Here is a 22,375-nt window from a genome sequence, read left to right on the forward strand (position 1 = left end):
ATGTGTGTTGAACTGATCTCTGTAGCCATGGGAATGGCTTGCAATGTAATTTGCTTGCATCAATCAGAGAGCAATTCTGGGTGTCAATATGAGCTCAGTCCTCACCGTGCAATACTAAGAATGGGAATGGAGGTTCCTCAAAGAAAATCTGGGACACTTAGTGACAGGGAAGGAGAATGAACACTGAGCAGCCAACAGTAGGATTTTATGAAAGATTATAACCTATAAAGTGGACTCAGTTAAAATTCAAATGTTTTATTCAGATCTACTCATTTTCTGTGGAAAATACCCTTTTTCTATAAATTGATAGTTAAATATCATCTGAGGGAGAAACTGTTCTTGAGAAAGAAAATTAAGAATAATCTACATAAAAATAATAAGAGGAAATAGGTTATTATTTTACAGTTTGTAAATCAAGTTAACCCAACTTTTATAGCACATTTTGCCATTACAGCATTAAAATTTACCAATTTTCAGGTGACGTGTAAAATGGACAGTGTTCTCTGGAAGTAACACCTAGACGATTTCCATTACAAGGTGGCCTTAGGCTGCCATTCTTGGTGCATCAAATGAATATCCTTACATTTCATAGGACATGATCCTGATAAAGATCTATGTTGACAGCATACAATACACCTTAGATTTCCTACACGTCAAGTGATAACACAATTTTTCCAAAGAGTAAAGATGTCATGTCAAAAAATTTCTAAAAGACTGGTCTCTATGTAAACCAAGCCTTTTATTTTTTCTTAAGATTATTTATTATTTATATTATCATGTTCCATAGATATAGTGTAAATAAGTAAGTTTCTTATTCATCCAAAAAAGAGTTGAGGATAATTTAAAATACCATAAGAGAAAGATACTATATTGCTATCTACTTAGTAGTTCTTTATTTTTATGGTAATTTTGGTAAATGGTTGCATAAACCAAATGAAAATAAAGCGTGGTTTTAATCATTTACATAGATCTGTAAAGCTGTAAGGACTTCCAGTTTTTTCCTTAGGTTATAATCTTTGATCCGGATCTGGCTAGAAGTTGTCTCTAAGTAACTGGCAACAAAATTGTTGTTTTTATCTAATTAAATATAACACATAAACCAGTTTTTGTTTGGTTACTGCCATTGTGAGGGTACATGTGAGTTTCTTTTTTTTTCTGTCTCTGTATTTTCCAATATCTCTCTCTATATCTTTATCCCATATTATTTCTTTCACTATAATCCATGTTACATCTATGCCATCATTATTTCTTATTAAACAACATTAATTTGTTTATGAAAACGTAAAGGTAGAGAATGAATAGATATGTTTACATATAGTTCTTACGACTAAAAATTCTCTCAGGTTGCAAGATATGAAAAAAGAAATACATTTTATTTTGAAATTTCCGGACACTTTTATTTGCAGACTGTAAAAGGTTCATTTTCCAGGACTTGTATATTACAGAACAAAATGAATCTTATATAATCGAATATAAAAATGGCTTATCATTCTATGCTAATCTGATCTGCTGATTACATTTTACACTTGATGATAATAGAAAACACACACAACAGACAAGTATTTACAAACAAGTTACACTGACTCAATAAAATTTGCAATTTATTTTCTTCCTCTTTATGTGGTGACTGGTATTAGCATTCTATATTGTTACTCTGTGCATTCTAATTCATACATTTCCACGCTTCATGTTGTTATTTGTGTTTAAGGAAGAATTTCCTAAGTTCAGATGCATTTTCTATTTTGATAAAAGAACAAATACAAACTGATTTTTTCATGAGCTTCAATAAAAATATCTTTTAGATGTGTTAATTATTTGCATTTTAAAAACATTTTCAAGTTAAGTTGAATCAAATATTTGAAAGTAACCTAAAACTTCATCCCCATTTGTACCATCTATCTGGAGTATAACCAGATTTGAATTTCAGGCATATAGATAAATATACACAAATAACTATCTATTGTACCCAAAATTCAAGGAAACATTTAAAGAGTTGTTTGCACACAGTATCACTGCTTTCCCAATCATCAGGAAAATGACATGAGCTGGTACATTTCCTCACCATCAAGGTACTTAGGATAAAGTCTATCAACTTAAAAGAGCCTGTGGGTGGTGAGAACATTTTAGAAATCTTTTTCCAACACAGTACCCGCCTCATTACTTCTTCTATTTTGTTTATCTCTAGGAGGCCAAAAAAACTTTTATTTCTCAAAAAAAAGCTCTTCTCAAACCTATCAAATGCATTCTTCCATACATTTCACCTGTTTTGAAAGAAGTCCAGTAAAATAGAATATTTTATCAGTTGTTTATTTCCAAGTGTGGATAAGTCAATGTGATTTTAATAAAGATACAATTTACGAATGTAAAGTTTGGGTTCATTCTTTAACAATCTATATATTGAAATTGAAAAAAAAAACCCATCAATATTGTCTATGTTGGATCATAAAATCTACAGCAAAGTAGGGTCACTCCTCAAATTAAATATGAATCAGCTAAAGATTCATATTTAATGTTCCAATTGGTATATTGGAACATATATTCACGTTCCAATTGGTACAAATTGGAACAAAGAAGTAAATATAAAATTTTCAATATTAGAAACAGTTTCAGAGATATCATGCAAAAAACTAGATTTATCCTCTAAATAATTGTTTTCCCAACATTAGCACAACTGAACCAATATGGTAAGAGTCTGATTTTAAATCTAAAGTGGGAAGCCCAAATATGAGTTAAGATTAAAAAGTCTGACCTTCATTAGCACTAGCTTCTAACTAGTAGTTCAAAATCTCTACCATTGAATATTTCTGGTTAATTTTTGACCTACTCACTACAAATGTAGGCAAATAACATGTAGTGAGCTTTAAAAGCATTAATTCATTCAATTATTCTGAGATTATGTTCTTCAGACTATTTATGTGCCAAAATTCCTGTTCTTATTTTTAATTTTTTATTAAATTATGATATAAATACAGTGAAATGTACATAATGTAAGTGTACACTCAGAAAATTTCCAGAAATCCAACACATCATTGTAGCCAGCCTCTGGATCAAAAAATTATGAATTTTCAGCACCAAAGAAGCCCCCTAGACCTTCATCCATCAGCCCTTGCCTCAGCAAAAGTACCATAGTCTTGACTTAGAATAGCATAGATGAATTTTGCCTGTTTTTATACTTAATATAAATGGAATCATGTGGTATATGTACTTTTGAGTCTGGCTTCTTTTGTTTTGTGATATTTGAGAGATTTATTTATATCATTCCAGGTATATCGTTCATTCCTTTAGCTTTATAGAATTCCATTGTGTAAATATACCATGGTTTTTTACTTTTTCTTTGTGGATGGACATTGTGGTAGTTTCCACTTTCAGAATATTAAGAATAATGTTACTACGAATATTCTTGTACAATTTTCTATACTTGTTGCAAATATGTACATATTTCTTTTGGCTTTCTAGCTAGAAATGAAATTGCTGGGTCATAGGATATGATATATTTGCCTTTGGTAGATACTGCCAAATTTTTTTTTCCAACGAGGAATTAATTACACACTCACCATTATTATGTGAGCGTTCCAGTTGTACTAAGTTCTCACTTCACTTACTATTTTCTTTCTCTCTCTCTCCCTTCCTTCCTTCCCTCTTTATTTTTATTTTTAATTTTAGCCATTCTGGTAGGTGTGTAGTCGTCTCATATGGTGGTTTTATGAATTTATTTGCTTTTGTTCTGATGACTAATGCTATTGAACTCTGCGTCATATGATTATTGTCCATTTGGAGTTCCTCTTCTTCAAAGAGTTGAAACATTTTGCCCATTTCTTTACTGCTTTGTGTGTATTTTTCTTATCGATTAGAAAGAGTTCTGTATATATTCTCCATAGGAGTTCTTTGACAAATGTATTGCACATATGTTCTCTCTTCCTATAGATTGCCTTCTTATTTTCTTAATGGTGACTTTTGTTTATAGAAGTTTTAAATTTTATTGTATTCAAATTTATTTTTTGTCTTTTACAGTTAATATTTGATATTCTGTCCATGACATTTTTGCTTATTCAGGAAGATCTCCTATGTTTTCTTCTAAAGCTTTTATATTTCTTTTTAACTTTTTGTATTTAGATCAGCAATCAATCTGGGATGGATTTTTTTGGTGTGATGTGAAGTAAGAGCAAAGATTCATTTTCTTTACGTATAGATAACCAAATGATCCAGCACCATTTATTGAAAATGCTGTTATTTTCCTTTGTGCTATAGAGCCACCTTAGACATAAACCAGGAGACCATATACATGTAGATCTTTTTTTGGACACTCTTCTCTTCCATTAGTCAGTACATCTATTCTTAATTTCCCAATATTTACGAGGTTAAATATATAACATTCTCCCACATTCTATTTAAGATAGTCTTGGCTATACCAGGTCTATTGTATTTCTACATAAATTCTAGTATCGGCTTGCCAATTTCTGGGAGGGTGGAGGGAGAACTATGGGATTTTTTATTAGCAATGTGTTGAATAGATTATTTTGGAAAGATTTGACATCTCCACATTTTGAATCTTTAAATCCATGAACATGATATGGTCCTCTACTTAGGTCTTCATTATTTTTTTCTCAATTACATTTTGTGTTTTACACTGTAGAGATATTTTATATCTCTTTGAAGCACATTTTTTTAGATTTATTTCAAGATACTTGATATTTTTATGTTGCTCTTGTAAATAGTATTACCTTTAAAAAGTTTATTTTCAATTTGTTTCTGGTATATAGCTGTACAAATTACTTTGTATACTGATCGTTTATACTGCAAACTTGCTAAATTCACTTATTATTCCAAATAGTGTATCTTTTGAATTTTCTACATATACAATCATATTATCTCTGAATATGATAGTTTTATTCTTCCTTTCCATTACTTATGCCTTCTCTTTCTTTTTTTCTTGCCTAGCTGTACTAACTAGAAGAACCTGGAGTACATTTTTCAGTAGAAGTAGTGAGAACGGACATCACTGTCTCATTCCCGCTCCTGGGAGGAAAGCTTTTAAATTTTCACCATTGCACTTAAGATTTTTCTAGAAAGTTTTCACTAAATTATGGAAGGTCCTATGTATTCCAAGTTTACTTAAAGATTTTTTAAAAAATCATAAATGAGTTTTTTTTCTGCTTTTATTGAGATGTTCACATGATTTTATTCTATTTCCCATTTGTGATGAAATCTGACATATTTTTAAACTTAAATTTATCTGGGAGTAAATTTCTTTTGGTTATAATATATTATCATTTTTATATATTGCTTTCTGTAAATTAATAGTATTTTGTTAGAATTTTTACATTGCTGATCATAATCAAGATCGTTCATAATTTTTTTATTCTATTTCTGAAAGAAGTTCCTTTGGGGGAAGCATTTTAATAATAGATAACGTCTTTCTCAAACATAATTAATGATTTAGATTTCAATCTCTTTTTCTGTCAAGTTTGGTAAATTTACTTTTGGAAAAATGTGTCTATTTCATCCAAATTGGTAAATTTATTGGTGTAAAATTCTTCACAATATCCTCATATAATTTTTATGATTTCTGTAGTATCTCTAGTGATGTGTCCTTTCACATTCCTGATACTATGATTTTGTATACTTTTCAATTGTTTTTCTTGATTACTCTAGGTAATTATTAGGTTTATTTGTCTTTTCAGAGAGCCAACATTTTTTTCTCTGTCAAATGCTTTCAGTTGTATTGATTTCCGCTGTTGTCTTTGTTCCTCGTCTCTAATTAACGGGAAAGTTATTCCTTTTCAAAATGTTTAAGGTAAAAGCTTAAATAATTGATTTTCAGGCTTTTTTCTTTTTTAAAACATGCCATAAGGCTATAAATTTCCCTCAAAGCAATCCTTTACCTGTCCTACCCAATTTTTATTATCCTATTTTCATTATTGTTCAGTTCAACATATTTTCTCTTTTTTATAACTTTTTCCTTGACTTAAATTTTTGACTTAATTTCTTCTTTTGACTTCTTTTTCATAGATTACTTAGAAGCCCAGCATTTAGCTTTCAGGCAGATGAAGTTTCCCCACTTGTTTTCTAGTTATTGATTTCATTGTGGTCAGAAAACATATTCTAAATGATCTCAGTCTTTTGGAATTTTTTCAAGTTTACTTTATAATCCAGCACATGGTGAAATTTGGTAAATATTCCATGAGCACTGGGAAAATATGAATTGTTTTTTTTTTAATTCATTGTCCCATATATTTTACTTAAGTCTGTTAACTTCCTTTTCAAATTCAACAAATCTTCACTCATTGAATTACAACACTGAATGAATATCAATAACAAATTGATACTCAATTTGTTTGTTCCTTCATTTATTAAAAGAAGTATGTTAAAATGTCTACTATGATTCTGTATGTGTCTTTTGTTCCTTTTAGTTCTGTCAAATTTTTCTTCATGGTTTTTGGGGCTCTGTTATTGGGTATTGACCAAGAGGGCCCAAACATTCCCCTCAGCTTGACTCTAAACAGGTTTCTTTCTGACCACAGGCCCCTGACCTCCCTTTCCTTCAGAAAGTTTGTGATTGTAAATTCTTTCTCTGTCCCTTTAAGATGTAAATCTTCTACAAACCAGAAAAGTCTTTCTTAAGGATCTAGGAGTCATCTCTTTGAAATGTAATCATCAAAGGAAAAGGAGATAGCACACCTATCTCGCCTTCTCTGTGGAAAAGTAGGAGACTAACCTTAATAAATGACAATTAGCAATCACAGATGGCCTAATCATGTTGATCACCCTCCCTGCTAACGTCCTCTAGTACTTTTTCATGAGCTAATCCCAGTGTTTTAAAAATCCTCCTGCCTTTTGTTGCAGAAGAGTTGAGCTCAATCTCTTTTCCCCATTGTAAGTCTCTCTCTTTTATTACAATAGTCTTGAATAAAATAGTCTTACTTGCATATTTAACTGGTGTGGTGCAATTTTTATTTTGCAGTTCATATAAATTAATAATTATGATAGATATTCCTGTTGGATTGACTATTTTATTATTATGAAATATTTTTATCTCAATTAGTGTATCTTGCTTTAAAATTTACTCTAGCATTTTTGGCTAGTGTTTACATTACATACTTTTTCCACTCTTTAACCTCATTTTATCTATGTCCTTAGCGTGTCTCTAGTAACAGTAAATAGGCTTTTACTATTATTGTTGTTGTTATTTTAACCAGTCCTGCAGTATTAGTCTTTTATTTAGAACATTTAATATAATAAGAAAAATAGAACATTTAATACAATAACCATTGCAGTGTGATTATATCTGACCCAACACGATTTATTGAAAAGGCAATTCCAAACCTCTCCTGTTACACTGCATTTATCTGACTCAGATGATTTTCCACATTTTCTACTTTATTGTCTTATTTTGAAGTAGTCAAATAATTTTTATTTGATTTTCTTCTTATTTTAACAAAACATTTTTCCTTATTTTAGTGGTTACCTCAGGGATTATAATAAATATCTTTGATTTATATCACTCTAATATAAATGACATCTTAACACATCCTCAACAATGCCAGTACCTTGGAATACTTAGAATATTAACTCTTTCCATTCACTGCCCATTATTACACTATTGTCATATACTAAAATACTCCACATATTTTATTTCCACATCACATTATAATTATTATTTTGTACAGTTTATTATTTTGTTCATTTATATTTTCTCACATATATTTGCTATTTCTCATATTCCTCTTCCCCTCAGCATTTTCATGTTTTCACCCAACATTTCTTGTCTGAACACATCTTTATTTTCACCTTCATTTTTGAAAATATTGTGAAGTAGTATACAATTCTAGATTAATAGTTATTTTCTTTCAGCACTTTAAAGATGTCAAAATCTGTTGTTGTTTTTTTTTTGTTTGACAAGTCAGGCTTATGGTTACTCCATTGAAAGTAATGTCTTTTTTGTTTCTCTAGTTATATTGAAGGAATCATTCTGCCTTTTTTCCCAATAGCGGTACTATGATGTGCCCATCTCTGGTTATCTTTGTATCTATCTTTCTTTGTGCTCTGTGCTTTTTGAATCTGTAGGTTTTCAGTTTTAAAAAATTTGTATCCATAACATCTTTGCACATTGTTTATGCAATTTTCCCCTCCACTCCTCCTGTGATTCAAATTAAAAAATGTTAGACCTTTTATGCATATCTCACACGCCTGTTATGGGTTTATCCAATACTTTGATGTTGCCTTTCTTAGCACTTCCATTTCTGTCTAGTCTATTAACCCTGTCTTGGTGTTCACTAATCCTGTCATCCACTGTGCCAAAACTCTTATTAAAACAAAACTTTGGGGGCCGGTCCCATGGTGTAGCAGTTAAGTGAGCACACTCGGCTGCTGGCAGTCCAGGGTTCGGATCTGGGTGCACACCAATGCACCGCTTGTCAGGACATGGTGTGCCGGCGTCCCACATAAAGTGGAGGAAGATGGGCACAGATGTTAGTCCAGGGCCAGTCTTCCTCAGCAAAAAGAGGAGGATTGGCATGGATGTTAGCTCAGGGCTGATCTTCATCATAAAACAAAAAACAAAAAACCCCAAAAAACTTTGAGTTGCTGATTTCAGATACTGCATTTTTAAGTTTCAGAATATCCTTTAGTCCAGTTTTATAGATTCCAAATTCTGGCAAACTTTTCAATATCTTCATGTACTTTATTCTCCCTTTCGTTTCTTTTTTTTGAACATTTTGATAATAATTATCTGAATATCGTTCCCACTAATTTCGATATGGATCATCTTACATCTACTGTCTGATTTATTTTTTCTTTGATATTGGCCATAAGGTCTTGTCTGCTCACATATATTGTAAATTAGAGTTTTATATCCATCATATATAAAAAGAACTGCAGAGGTTTTATAAAATGTTTTCATCCTCAAGAGGTCACCTTCTTCATATTTAACAGACACTATAAGGAGTTGACCTTCTTAGGATCAACTCCTTAGGATCAGGATTTGAGCTATATCAGTGCTGGGTTATAATTGTATAGGACTCAATCTACCTCTGATTCTCCTCTGTTCTTAGGACGTGACTCTTCGGAACTTTCAATTAAGGACTTGGTGAGTATTTGTTATTTCAGGCCTGTAATGCCACAGAAGCTTCAATTCTATCATTTAGAGATTTTTAACTTATCTCCCTGGTCATCTGTCACAGGCAGATTCAAAATAAGGCAAATGTCTTAAAGAGGAGACTGGTTGTGCATTTAAAACCCCTTAAGTCTCCAATTTTCTCCTTGTAATCTACTGAGACTGCAAAATTTTCTTCTAGTTTCTCTGTCCTGGAATAGCAGCATTTTCTAGGGGCTAATCCTAGATTCTCAGCTTCTAACTCTACCTTGAATTGATAAATGAGCCCGAGGGAAGAGCAGTCCTAGAAACTCCGTGTTGATAACAACATTCTCTTTAGGGTTTTCCATCCTTGCTTATTTTATTTTCAAGCCCCTCCTTCTAGAGAGTTTTAGTTCTTAAGCACTTGAAAGTCTGTGCTAAACTTCCTTCTGCTTTCAGAGAATTTTGAATAGTTCTATAGCATCCAGCACTATCTAAACGTAAGCAAATATCTTGCGGTAAAATTAAACTTCTTTAGGCCCATTGAGTCTAGAATTTTGTCAATCCAGTCTCCACAACCACTAAAAGCTTTGCTGGATTTTCTTTCTCCCATCAGCCACTCTCTGCCTAGGAGAATGCAGAACCCTCAGCTTTTACACTAAACCAAGAATTGGCAAATGTTCACAGAATTAAATAAATTAATGAATAAAATGAAAGAAGGAAGGAAGGAAAGGAGGGAGGGAGGTAGCAAGGAAGAAAGGAAGGAAAGAAGGAAGGAAGGAAGGAAGGAAGGAAAGGAGAAAGGAAAAGAAAGAAAGCTGTGAATGCCCAGCTTTTATCTCCTGCTAGGAATTTTAGTCCATTTAGTTTTCATTGCTTTCATGAGCTATTATGTCTTTAAAATATAATTAAAAAATTATTCACCTTTCTAGTTACTACCAAAGGAAGCGTTGGCCTACTTCAATCTATTACATTCCACCTGAAAAAGAAAGGCCAGATGCTCATTTGGTCATTTTTTTTTTATTCCAATATCCTTTTCAAGGCAAAATAAAAGGGGTAACATTCCTGTGTGAGTTACACAAATATGGGAGTTAAGCGGATTCCCTGGTCTAACTTATCATACACTGTGATACGCAGATGGAAGTGGGGTTTTTTTGTTTTTTTTTAAAACCCTGGAGAGATTACCAATATTGTGATTTATCTAAAAGTGCTTCATTCCAAAGTATTTCTAAACATCAGGTGGTTCTACATGAATAGAACATGTTAGGTGTTTAAAACATGATTTTCAAGTATTCTATTGGGAAAACTGGAAAGAATAATTTGAGATTAGAAATTCATTAGTTTTTCAACAATGTCAAGGGAATAAGGATCTTTGATTCTAGACAACTTTTCCCTTATATAAATAGATATATTTGTAAAATTGAGGAGGATTATTTATATGCACTATTTTGATCTAAATCCATCTTAAGTAAAGCTAAACCTATTAACTCTTCCTAAATTTATTTACCTACCCTTTTATTCTATAATTTGGTGTTTCTGCTCCACAAAGAGCTGATGCTTTGTTGAAACCATCAATTGTGTTTTCTCTTAGCTGATGTTAGCTGTGGGCTTGTAATATATGGCCTTTATGATGTTGAGATACAGTCTTTTTACATCTAATTTGTTACGTGTTTTTGTCACGAATGATGTTGAATTTTGTTGTCACTTTTTCAATGTGTTTGGTTACACGAATCGCCGAAAGAATTATAACATTGAAGCATATAAGTCCGACCTCTTGGCAGTTAAAACCTCCTTTGCCCATCTGAAAGTTACTCATCTCCAATACTTTTCACTAAATGCTGCATAATTATACTCACTACACTCTGGGGATTTTTATTATTCTTTTATCATGAATTATTATATATGCTTTTCTCAATATTTTTAATTTTATGTTGAGGCATCTTTAATCTTTTATTAAGTTCAATGCTGTATGAAATGTAGATAAGTTATATAGTCGATAAAAAACAGTATTGCAAACACATATATGCACCTGTAGAAATTCAGAAATAATGAAAAGCAAAATCCACAAACACTATTAACTCAAAATTAATCTAAATTTGATTATAAAAATAAGTAAAGTGAAGGGGCACACACATGAGATTCACGTTAAGGTAAAGAAGGGACAGGACAATTGCTGTCCACATTTTGCCTCACAAGTGAAACTCAGACACCACTAGAAAATTCCAGAGAGGTGTGACAGGTATCAGAGGATAAATTCTGGTATTGAGAAAGGCAAGGACTTTCTTTATTAAATGACTAATACATCAGCTCAAGAGCAGGCTAGGTTCTAGGGAGAATAGTACGCAGAAATACACAAAGCACCATATAAGATTTAGCAAAATACTGAATAACCAGTAATAAAAGCGACATAATGTCCATTTGAAAGAATAACAATAAAAAATTAAATAAAAGCCCTTGCAAGTACGTAATAGTTTCTTCCTATTACTATATTGTAAATAGTCTTTTCCATATAGTAATATTTTTGGCAAAGTTTAAAAGTGTTACTATAACTTTGCCAAAAAAATATATATATTTTATATATATAAATACATAAAATATATAAAATAAAATATATATATGTTTAATATATATATTAAAATATATATCTTACCTGATTCCTCGAAGTCGCTGTTGTAGGCTTTCCAGGTTTCAGTTATTCGAAGAAGATTCTCTTCCATGGCTTGAATGTCCATGGAGGGGCAGTTGCATTCTGGAAATCTGGGACCACAGTGACACCAGCAGTCATTGTCCTTGCAGATAAACTCTCCCTCTGAGTTGCAAGCAATGTAGCTCAAAGCTGCTTGTACGAAGCGCTCCTGAAGATAGTCGGGAAGCAGCACTTGCAGCCCTGAAAGAACAAAGGAAATAAATTTACTCTGATAAAGAAAAAAAGTGCAATACATATTTGTGATATTCAAAAAAGGTCAAAAATTTAGTATATTAAGTTATGGATTTACATATGCATATTTTAAAACTATCATTAGAAAATTATCTGTCTACAAAATTGCAAATATTTATAATTCTTTTCAACATATGCTGACACCATGCATTCTTCAAGAATCCCCAAAATTATAGAGTGTCTAATCCCTCAGACTATCTGATTTTGTTTTTTAAGCTTATTTGATTGGCTCTTTGACTTGATTGATCAGAATATTTGGTTATTTTTCCATAACGTAGATGGAGCCTATCTTCCTATATCTTTGAAAAGAGATGTGTACATTTATTTTCCACCTCTTGATTACAAATTGTTTTCATATTTTCATTTTACTTTCAGGCTATCAGCCCACATCTACATAGATTATAGATCTTATAATGCAGTGGGTAGCATTGATAAAAGAGTTCTGGAAGGTTGCCGGTATTGTTTATCTCATGCCATTAACAACACATAACCTACATGACTCTGTTGTTCAGGATTGATCACTAAGGCTGACTACAGGGAAGCAGATGCTCTGATTTAGTTGTTTCACAGTTCATTTCCTCGCCATGATTTAAGACAGCCCTACTGTTACAGTTCATTACTTTTCTACGTGCAAGATTAGTGAAGTCGCAGTCTCTTAAGAAAAATATCAAAAATGAAAATAAGACGATAAGATTAATATTTGGGGATCTCTACTGGTTTTACATTTATTATGATATTAAAAGAATACAGTTGCACATTCAGCATTTCTTGCTATGTAAGGAAAATTTAATAATAAGGCTAAAGATTCAAATAAATTAGTAAATAAAAATAAACATAAAGGGGAAAAATTGGCCAATACCTAATTGCTATTTACTATAAAATTGGATTTTTACAATTTTTACATGTTTCTTTTCTAACCAAAACAAAAAAAAATCAATTTTTTGACCCTTGATCATTATCTCTAAGGTTGATTTAATAAAAATCATGGATTGGCATTTAGGAAAAAACTCTACCTTGCAAATACCTTGACAATTATACCTGCCTCATTCTTTCAGATTAATTCTTCCCTATTTTGGTCAGGAAAAGTACTCTTAGCACTTATGTATTCACTTCGTTATTCATTTTTATTTCATCTTAAATAAATAACATTTATTAAATGCTTCCCATTTGGAAGAGAATTGCTAGGTAAAGTACAAATATGCAGATTACCTATACATATCCTTGCCCTAAAGATACTTGCAATATATTTAGGAAAAATAGAATAAGTAATTATATGGTAATATTATACAATAGTATTTGATAACTACTAGAGTTGGGATACATATAATTCACTAGGTATAATTAATTGACTAAGCAATTATATTAGGTTCATATGATCAATAAAAATTTTCATCAAAAAGACAGACTGTAACACTATTTAACACATGGATTGTTTTCAACATTAAGAGATAGTTTTTTTGTAGCAAAGGATTATGCATTAACAACATCACACACAAATGAACTGTGGAATATATTTTTAAAATAGAAGTGGTAGTATTGTTTCAGTGCACATGAACATGAGTTGCTTAAAAAATAAATTTAGAGTAATGTTATTGGGGTTTCTATATCAGAGTGAAGTGTATGGAATTAATTCTTCTATATTTAAATAACTTCTAACCATGTAGGATACTCTGAGTGGTACTTATTTGGAAGTAGAAGATATAAAGAAAAATGATTAGTTTAGACAGAAGATTAAAAACATCTAAACCAGAGAATTGGTGATGGAAAGGCAATTTAGGTAATAGGAGAAGAGGAAACAGAATCTACTAGACAGCACATTATTTGATGTAAGGCAGGTAAAATGTGTCAAATGAGTTAGAGGAGTAAAATGACAAAGAAAGAAATATTCTTAAACATCTAGCCCTGCAGGTCACCAAATTACTGCACACTTCAGAAATATCTAGTGACTTCTTCTGAAAACACCCCTATTTAGTGTTAAAAACAGGCTAAGTCAGAGTCTCTGCTAATGAGACTCAGGAATCAGCACATATCTGTTGAAACATCTTAGGTAACTGTAAATGTGTGGACGAGATATATGGAAACTGCTGATCTGTCTCAATCTTAACTTTACAAAAAAAAAAAAAAAAGAAATCCAGAGAATACATGCAACATTAAAAATGCCATAAACCAAGTAATTGCATTATAACTTTCAATCTGTAAAGATGATAGTGCTGTTGCAGAAACAGAGAAGTAATTTGGGGAGGAATGATTGGTGGCAAGAAATGATGAGTTTAGTTTTAGAAATACAAGCATTTACACCATAATTATCTATATCTATCTGTCTGTCAATCTATCGATCTATCTACCTATAAAAAAAGAAAACTGACATTCTGTAATACCACACTAAATATAATAAAGATGTTTGGGAAAAGAGGTCTAGGGACAGACCATTCAAAACTTTGTAATTTTATAATTAGACCACTAAGATAAACCATAATCGATATCTAGAGATAATTTGAACTGCCTTGGTAGACAACTCAGAGTGACTTGGGGCTGTCCTAGGGAATTTTGCTTTTTTTAATGTATAGAGACAACAGAAGAGGCATACTGGTAAGGCTGCACTTAGAGAGGGTCTACTTGGTGCTGAGACAATGCTTAAGAAGCTAGTTCTGAGCGGTGGGTGTACTGAGAAAGCGCACATGGGAGGCAGGGCCGGTGCTACAAGCTGAGAACTACAGAGTAAAATATGGAGTGTCCAGTATTGGAAGACTAGATTTTTTTTAACCAACTTTCTTACTAGGAACAACTAGCAAATCTGGAGAAAACATTAAAAATAATCTATTTGAGGGGATCTGAAGGCCAATAAAGCAGTGAGGATTTCTGGGGCTAACCTGGCAAGAAGAGAATCATTGGGGAGTGAGTCAAACACTGGGCATAGCTTTTTTTTTTTTTTTTTGTGAGGAGATCAGCCCTGTGCTAACATCTGCCAATCCTCCTCTTTTTTTTTTTTTTGCTGAGGAAGACGGCCCTGGGCTAACATCTGTGCCCATCTTCCTCCACTTTATATGGGACGCCGCCACAGCATGGCTTGCCAAGCAGTGCGTCGGTGCGCGTCCGGGATCTGAACCAGCGAACCCCGGGCCGCCGCAGCGGAGCGCGCGCACTTAACCGCTTGCGCCACCGGGCCGGCCCCCGGGCATAGCTTTTTTCTTAGAGTTTTGCTCAGTTAGCAAAGCAAAAATTGAGGTTTTGAGCCAGCCATGATAAAGAGATGAAAGTCCTCAGGATTTGCTGGAATCCAGAAGGGCTATATATCCAAGAAGTATTTAAAAAATATAAAAAAACACTAGCCTTCACCAGGTCTAAAGTACATTATCAAATGGCTCAGTTAAAAATGAATTAAAGTACTATTTGGAAACAAAAGTAAATCTTCTCTGGAGGAAGAAAACATTTTCAATAATTTTAAATTATTTGTACTAATTTTCATGCACAGCATCAGAATGCAATAAAAAATATAATGAGCATATAAAAAAACAAGAAAAGATATAGAGTCTATCAAACATGAACTATAAATTCATTTCAATCACCTGATCAAAAATTAAATGACAAAACAGACAATTTTGACAAACTGGAAAGGATAAATGGGAATTCTGCAAATAAAAATACATAAATTGGAGTTAAGAAGTAATTGATGGATTTAATAGCAGACTAGACACAGCTGAAGATATAATTAGCAAACTGGACTACATCAGAAAAAATATTGAACACAGAATAATAAAAAGGCAAGAGAATATAAAATATAGGACAGTATAAAAGATATACAGGTCATAACTTAAATGTCTGAAAATACTTTTAATTGGAACCCCAGAATGAGAAGAAAGAAATAAAGAAGCAATATTTGGTGAAATATATATAAAACACTTACAAAATTGGGTCAGCCCGGTGGCATAGTGGTTAAGTTTGCGCACTCCGCCTTGGTGGCCCAGGATTCATAGGTTTGGATCCCAGGTGCAGACCAACACACCCCTTGGCAAGCCATGCTATGGCAGCATCCCATGTAAAGTAGAGGAAGATGGGTACGGATGTTAGCCCAGGGCCAGTCTTCCTCAGCAAAAAAAGAGGAGGATTGGCAACCGATGTTAGCTCAGGGCTAATCTTCCTCACAAAAAAACAAAAAATTTATGAAATTGATGAGAGTCATCAAGAAAATTGTAATTTGTGTCACACAAATATAAGTTCTAGCAAGACAAACAGCTAAGTGAAAATGACCAGCTGACTAGTGCTCTTCAATTCTAGACTCCTCTCAATAATATATCTGAATTCAGAAGATCCCCAAGCAGGCCAAGCACTGATTCTAATACTTCACCTTGTGCTGAAAAACAAAACACACAAAAAAACTATCTATCACCTGTCTGTCTGTCTGTCTGTCTATCTATCTATCTCTCTCTCTCTCTCTCTCCCTCTATATATATATATATATCATCTATATCTATATCCATCCATTCATCCATCAAATCAACCAACTATCTAACTAGATAACTAATTATGAAAGACACAAAGACCTATGGTGATACCTTAATAAGAGGTTCTTCAGAGACACCAGTTTTTCCAATTGTGACATATAGTGACCTAGAATTTTTTGTAATCTTCAAAGGAATGTATTACGGTAACATTGATCCAGAATCATTGAATGCTTTGCATTCTTTTTTAAAGTAGAGAAGGGCTATTATTAAAGGTGAGGTTGAAAAGGTGAATCAACATGATACTTGGACTATGAGTAGAGATGAAATTCAAGAAAGAGTACATGGGAAGTTGAGAGTCTTGATGCTGATTTCCTAAGATTATCTTTGGAAAGGTCTTTGTATCGCATAAGTACAATAAAGTTGCGATAGACAATTGAAAACATAGGCCTAGAAATAGAAAAAGGTGAAAGATAGAGATGCAGCTTTCTGTGTTACTCACAAAAATTGAAAAGAGTAGAAATGATAGTTATACAAAAGGAAAGTGTTGCTTCATTTATTCTGTGTGTTAATTTTTTTTAAGATATATAGGAGGCTTAAGTTTTGTTTCTATAATATAATATTCTGAAAACTGAACACAGGGATTCACAAGTAAAAATCAATAAATCGTGTTAATAAATAAATTTTAATAATAAATCAATTGAAACAAACATATGTTTGATATAAACATTCTTTGCCCTTTTTGATGAAAGTTAATACTCTGATGGAAAGCTAATCCATACATTTAAGGAGTATGCCATAGAGAATTACGAGTAATATTAGTAGATTGCATTTCTATTTCAATTATAGAAAATATTTCAATAACTGTAAATCTAAAACTGATAATGATAAATTGGATAGCATTTAAAGTTTAAAATTTTTAAGTATTTTCTTTGTAATTTTTATACAATTCAAAATGAATGACATTCATTTATTATTTAGGGTAAATTTAAATAACCCAATGCTGTTACATTTTTCAAAATTGGAAAGTTGAGAAAAAATGGCAGAATTTCTGAAACTTGTAAGCATTCTTATCTAAAACTGAAAAATGCAAATATAGCTCTTACTTATGCAATTAAAAAAGATAAGCTAGAGAAGAACAATTCAAAATTACCCCTTTGATCAGTCAACTTAATTTAGACAGTGTGTCATCACAAAGACCTTTCTGCACTTGTTCAACTAGTACCTGTTTAAACATGTATATTCATCACCTTTTCCTGCCTGTATGAATAAGTACACACCCATAACCATTTTCAGAATGGTATATGTATATATATAATTTTTTTTTCGTAAGGAGGACCATCCCTGAGCTAACATCCATGCCAATCTCCCTCTTTTTTTTTTGCTGAGGAAGACTGGCCCTGGGCTAACATCCATGCCCATCTTCCTCTACTTTATATGGGACACTGCCACAGCATGGCTTAACAAGCGGTGAGTGGGTACGCACCCGGGATCCAAACTGGCGAACCCCGGGCCGCCGCAGCAGAGCACGCGCACTTAACCGCTTGCGCCGCCGGGCCGGCCCCTGGAATGGTATATATTTATTAAAAGTTATTATTTCAACAATCCTCTATTGAACTATCTCACAGAATATAGTATTAGAAAAAAGATGGTAAATTATTATCTTTATCACATAATCTATCTTTACAATGGAAACAATGCAAATATAAATAGTTTGTTAATATATTCTCAAGTACATTCCTATTTGTCAGGAGACAAATGCAGCCTTAACTACCAGATTTAAAATGTCAACAGTTCATGTTACACTATACATAAATATGGTTACAACTTTTACCAGAATCTATAAGAAAGAAGTCAAAGTTCAGGCAGACCTATGGAAAAACTGGTACTTATTGAGATAATGATTACTGTATGGAAGTAAAATATTACCATGATAAACTTTCAATTGCTATAGATTACTAAATTGAAGAAGTAAAGTGAATTTTAACATTTTCTTTATCTGGTCTAGAATGTTTATATCAGTTAAAAATTAGGAAATTAGCCTTTTATGAGAATTTTAACCGCCTAATTCTACACATACGGATTACTTAATAAAAAAGAAAGAAAGAAATCACAACTGGGTAATTGTCATCCAGGCTTGTAGAGAATTATGAAATTTTACTGACATACCTTGCAACTGAATCTTATTCTCAGGACTCTGAACCAGAACTGAACTGACAGAATCTAGGTTGTCGTAGTTACTGCAGCCAAGCGGACCCGTCCGTGTTTCTGTTACCTGACAAACAAAACACAAACTTTATTATATAAATCAGACTTTACAATGTTCTTTCAGTTCAGTGCAGTTGTCACACACTAACTTTATACATTTGACAGTAAACATCATTGAAAAGTCTAGGATCTGATACACACCAGCAACACACACACCTAAGCACAGAGGAGAAAAATAACTCCCTTTGTCTTCAATTCCATTTTCTTCCCTTTGGCCAGGCATAAATCTCTTGGGAAAATAACGGAAACCCTCTTTGGTCAAAAGCATCATTCATCTAAGGTCACTGATTTTCCCCAAGCTGTGACAAGGGCATGCTCCTTTAGGTAGACGGCAAGTGTTGACTTATATAAGAATTGGTTTTTGTTTGTTCGTTTTCCTTCTATAAATCAGAACCATCTGCCAGGCTACTGTCTAAAGTGATTTTATTTCTTTATTCTTCTCCTCAAAAAATCTACAATTTTCCCCTCTTCTGTTTGCCTTCCATCCGCCCCACTTCTCCCCAAAAGGCAGGCTATTTCACTGTCCCACCGGACATTCTTGATTTTATGTCTTTGCTGATACAACCTCCTCTACCTACACTCCTTTGACTAATTCCTTTTATTTATCCTCAAGATCAAGCTCGTGTTCAAACACCCAAACAAATTGTTCCATAATGATTTGCACTTGTATAATTTTACCATTTCTATAAAGTTTGAGTTTACGTCACACGGCCTCAGCACCTAATTATGGAATCATGTATTGTGGCCTGATTTTTCCATGAGTGTCTTGGGATGAATAGTATCAGGAGATGAGGAGGAGTTTCATCAATTATGTGAGACTAGAAATTTCTCCTGAGGATAATTTTCTTAAAAACCAAACATATTTTAAAGCAGAAGTGTATAGTAATCTTTGTGTTTTAAAAAGATATTCTTTTCTCAACAACTAGAATGGTTTGTAAAACATAATTCAGATCATTTCATTCCACCATTCGCAACTCCACAATGGCTTCCCATCTTATTCAGTAAAAGCCAGAGCCCTTTCTAGGGCTAAAAAGATGCCACATTCTCCAGCCCCCTCTCACCTCTCTGAACTCATCTCACTTTTTCCTCATTTCCTCCACCTCAACCACACCGGCTTCTTTGCTACCCCTTGAACATGTAGATATCCTCCTGCCTCAGAACTTTTTACTTTCTATTCCTATACCTTGAATGCTCTTCCTTAAATATTTCTAAGCTTACTCCCTCGCTTACTCCCTCACATCCTTCAAGTTTTTGTTCAAATGTCACTCTCTTAGGACTACTTGGACTCATCTATTTTAAATGAATACATCTTTCCACACTTCCCTCTGCCAATCATTACTTCCTTTCCTGCTTAACATGTTCTCGTTTTCCAAAGTAGTTATCAGCTTCTAACATGCTGTATAATTTACTCATTTATCGTGATTATGGTTGACATCTCTCCTTGGAATGCAAGCTCCACAAGGGCAAGGGATGTTGCCTACTTGTTCACTGACATATCTGTATCCACAGCCCATACTAGTTCTTGTGTAAGCCCATGTTCTTAAGAGAAAGAGAGGGGACAGTGTGAGGGAAAAACGAAACCAAGGAAAACATTAAGGCCATTAGTGAGATGATAAAGACCTGAGCTAAGCAGTGGCAACGATTTATCTGAAGAAGATGGATTATGAAAAACAATTAGAACTGGCAAGATTATGAAACACTGAAAATGTACACGATTGAGGCAGGGAAAGGCAACTGAGGTTTGTAGCATAAGTGATAGCATTAATATATGGAGCAAAGAAGCTCCCCTGCGGAGAGCATGTAACGGAGCTTGGTTTTGGGCATTTTGACTCTGAGTTGAATAACACTCAGTTGGAAACATCCAGTAGAAAGAGTGACAACGCAGATATATTTCTTAAAAGTTATGTCAAAAATAGGATTACTAATTTGGGAGTCAAAAACTTGTAGGTGATAATCAAAGACAGAGGGATAGACGTGTCAGTTCAGATGCAGTGAGTGAATACATGATTTGTACCATGACATATTTTCTAAATAAGTCCTTAAGAGTATCCAAGATTGACTATGAGTACGTAGCAACAATAGAGAATGCAGTTTATTATGGGTAAGGCATAACTTTTTCCCTAACCCCACACCACCTTTGTATACACCCCTACCACAGTGCTCCAGTGGTGATACTGACTATCCCTTATTTGGGTCAGGGAAATAACTTCTAGTGTTGATATGCATAACATATCTGTATATGTGTGTGTGTATATAATTAATATTTAAATACAAATGATTAATAACAAAAGGGTGAAAGGAGGATTTGAGGCATCAAAGGAAATAGGATTTAAGGTAATTTAACTTCATCTTGTCATATCATGTAGTTTATGATACAACACACACACAAACACAGACACACCAAAATAATATAAACAAAATCCAATATTTGTCATTTTAAGGAAGTTTTCTAAATAAAATTGGCTTATAGCACACACTCATTGACATATGAGATCTTAGAAACTGGAAGGCAATATCCTAACACCTAACCCTTGAAGGAGGATAGATAATATTTTATCTTATTACAGAAAGTCCATTATATTTCATTACTGTGTTCTTGAGAACAAATGCAGGAAATTTAAATAATAGGCTTTTGAATTTAGAGAGTTTGAATCTCTCTCTCTATCTAAAGATTGCGTTAATCTCTCACCTTCCACAATAAAAAAAAATAAAAATCTAGAATATCCTATTTATCATTTTATTTTGTTCTTTATTCACAACTGAATTTACTGCTCATTGTCTGATTTAATATAAAAATTCACAAACTCTGGCACATTCAATAACGCAAATCTATTTTTCCAATTGTATTGTATTTAAGGGCCCTACATGTCTTACTAGCGGCAGCACTAACAAATGTGTCCATACTTATTTTATCAATAGTAATGAAAGGAATAAAAACGAAAATAAAATAATAAAAGCTGATTTATTGTACAAACATTCCTATAGAGATGTTAACTCCATCAAAAACGAGTTGTGTAGTTGTCCCACAAATGGCTTGATCTTCTGTTCATCAGCTGATAATGACTATCTGATTTAGAGGTCTCCATATATAACGTAACAAAGGAAGAGTTAGTCAATAGCTAAACATAAAAATGATTAAGACTGACAATAATCCAGTACTGATAGCATTCAGGGTTTTGAGAAACGACACATAGAATGAGAAAAAAACTTTTATTTATTTATTTTATTTATCTCTTGGAGGGAGGACGTAGGAAGCAAGGGAACACAGTCCTTAAGATACAAAAATGATGTTCTCTCTGAGGTGTCACACTGGTTTGTGGTTATATCTGAACACCAGGAGGAGACTCATACGTACTCGAGGGGCTGGGGAGCTGAAGGAGGGGTGTGGAGTGCACAGGCAGGGAGGATCTGGCTTAACCAGCTGTGGAATGTGACGTCAAAGCTTTTCAAAATTTATTTCGGGCAAATTCATCTTCAAAATATAACAAATGTGCTCTTGACTTCTATAATTGCCAACTTATATGAATTGTGTTTGAAATATGTTGTTATAAATCAGAGAGGATACAGAAGTAGAGTAAACTGAAAAAAATGCATTTTTTCATTTCAACTTTTCCTATATTGTTTCATTAAACTACTGCCTATTATTTTCACAGTTGG

At 33.1% G+C, this 22,375-nt stretch overlaps 1 protein-coding gene across 1 annotated transcript in view; it reads right to left on the bottom strand.

Moving 5' to 3' along the window:
- The window catches only part of BRINP3 (BMP/retinoic acid inducible neural specific 3), a 387,516-nt gene that overhangs the window by 112,940 nt on the left and 252,201 nt on the right, over positions 1–22,375 (bottom strand). The window contains exons 5-6 of the mRNA XM_058533704.1: positions 18,620–18,725; positions 11,724–11,960 (exon numbers count right to left, since the gene is read on the bottom strand). Of these exons, the coding sequence (XP_058389687.1) occupies positions 11,724–11,960; positions 18,620–18,725 (343 nt within the window). The remainder of the gene's footprint in view (positions 1–11,723; positions 11,961–18,619; positions 18,726–22,375) is intronic.

This window comes from Diceros bicornis, chromosome 38 (genome assembly GCF_020826845.1).
Source record: "Diceros bicornis minor isolate mBicDic1 chromosome 38, mDicBic1.mat.cur, whole genome shotgun sequence".
In the NCBI taxonomy this organism is placed as follows: domain Eukaryota; kingdom Metazoa; phylum Chordata; class Mammalia; order Perissodactyla; family Rhinocerotidae; genus Diceros; species Diceros bicornis.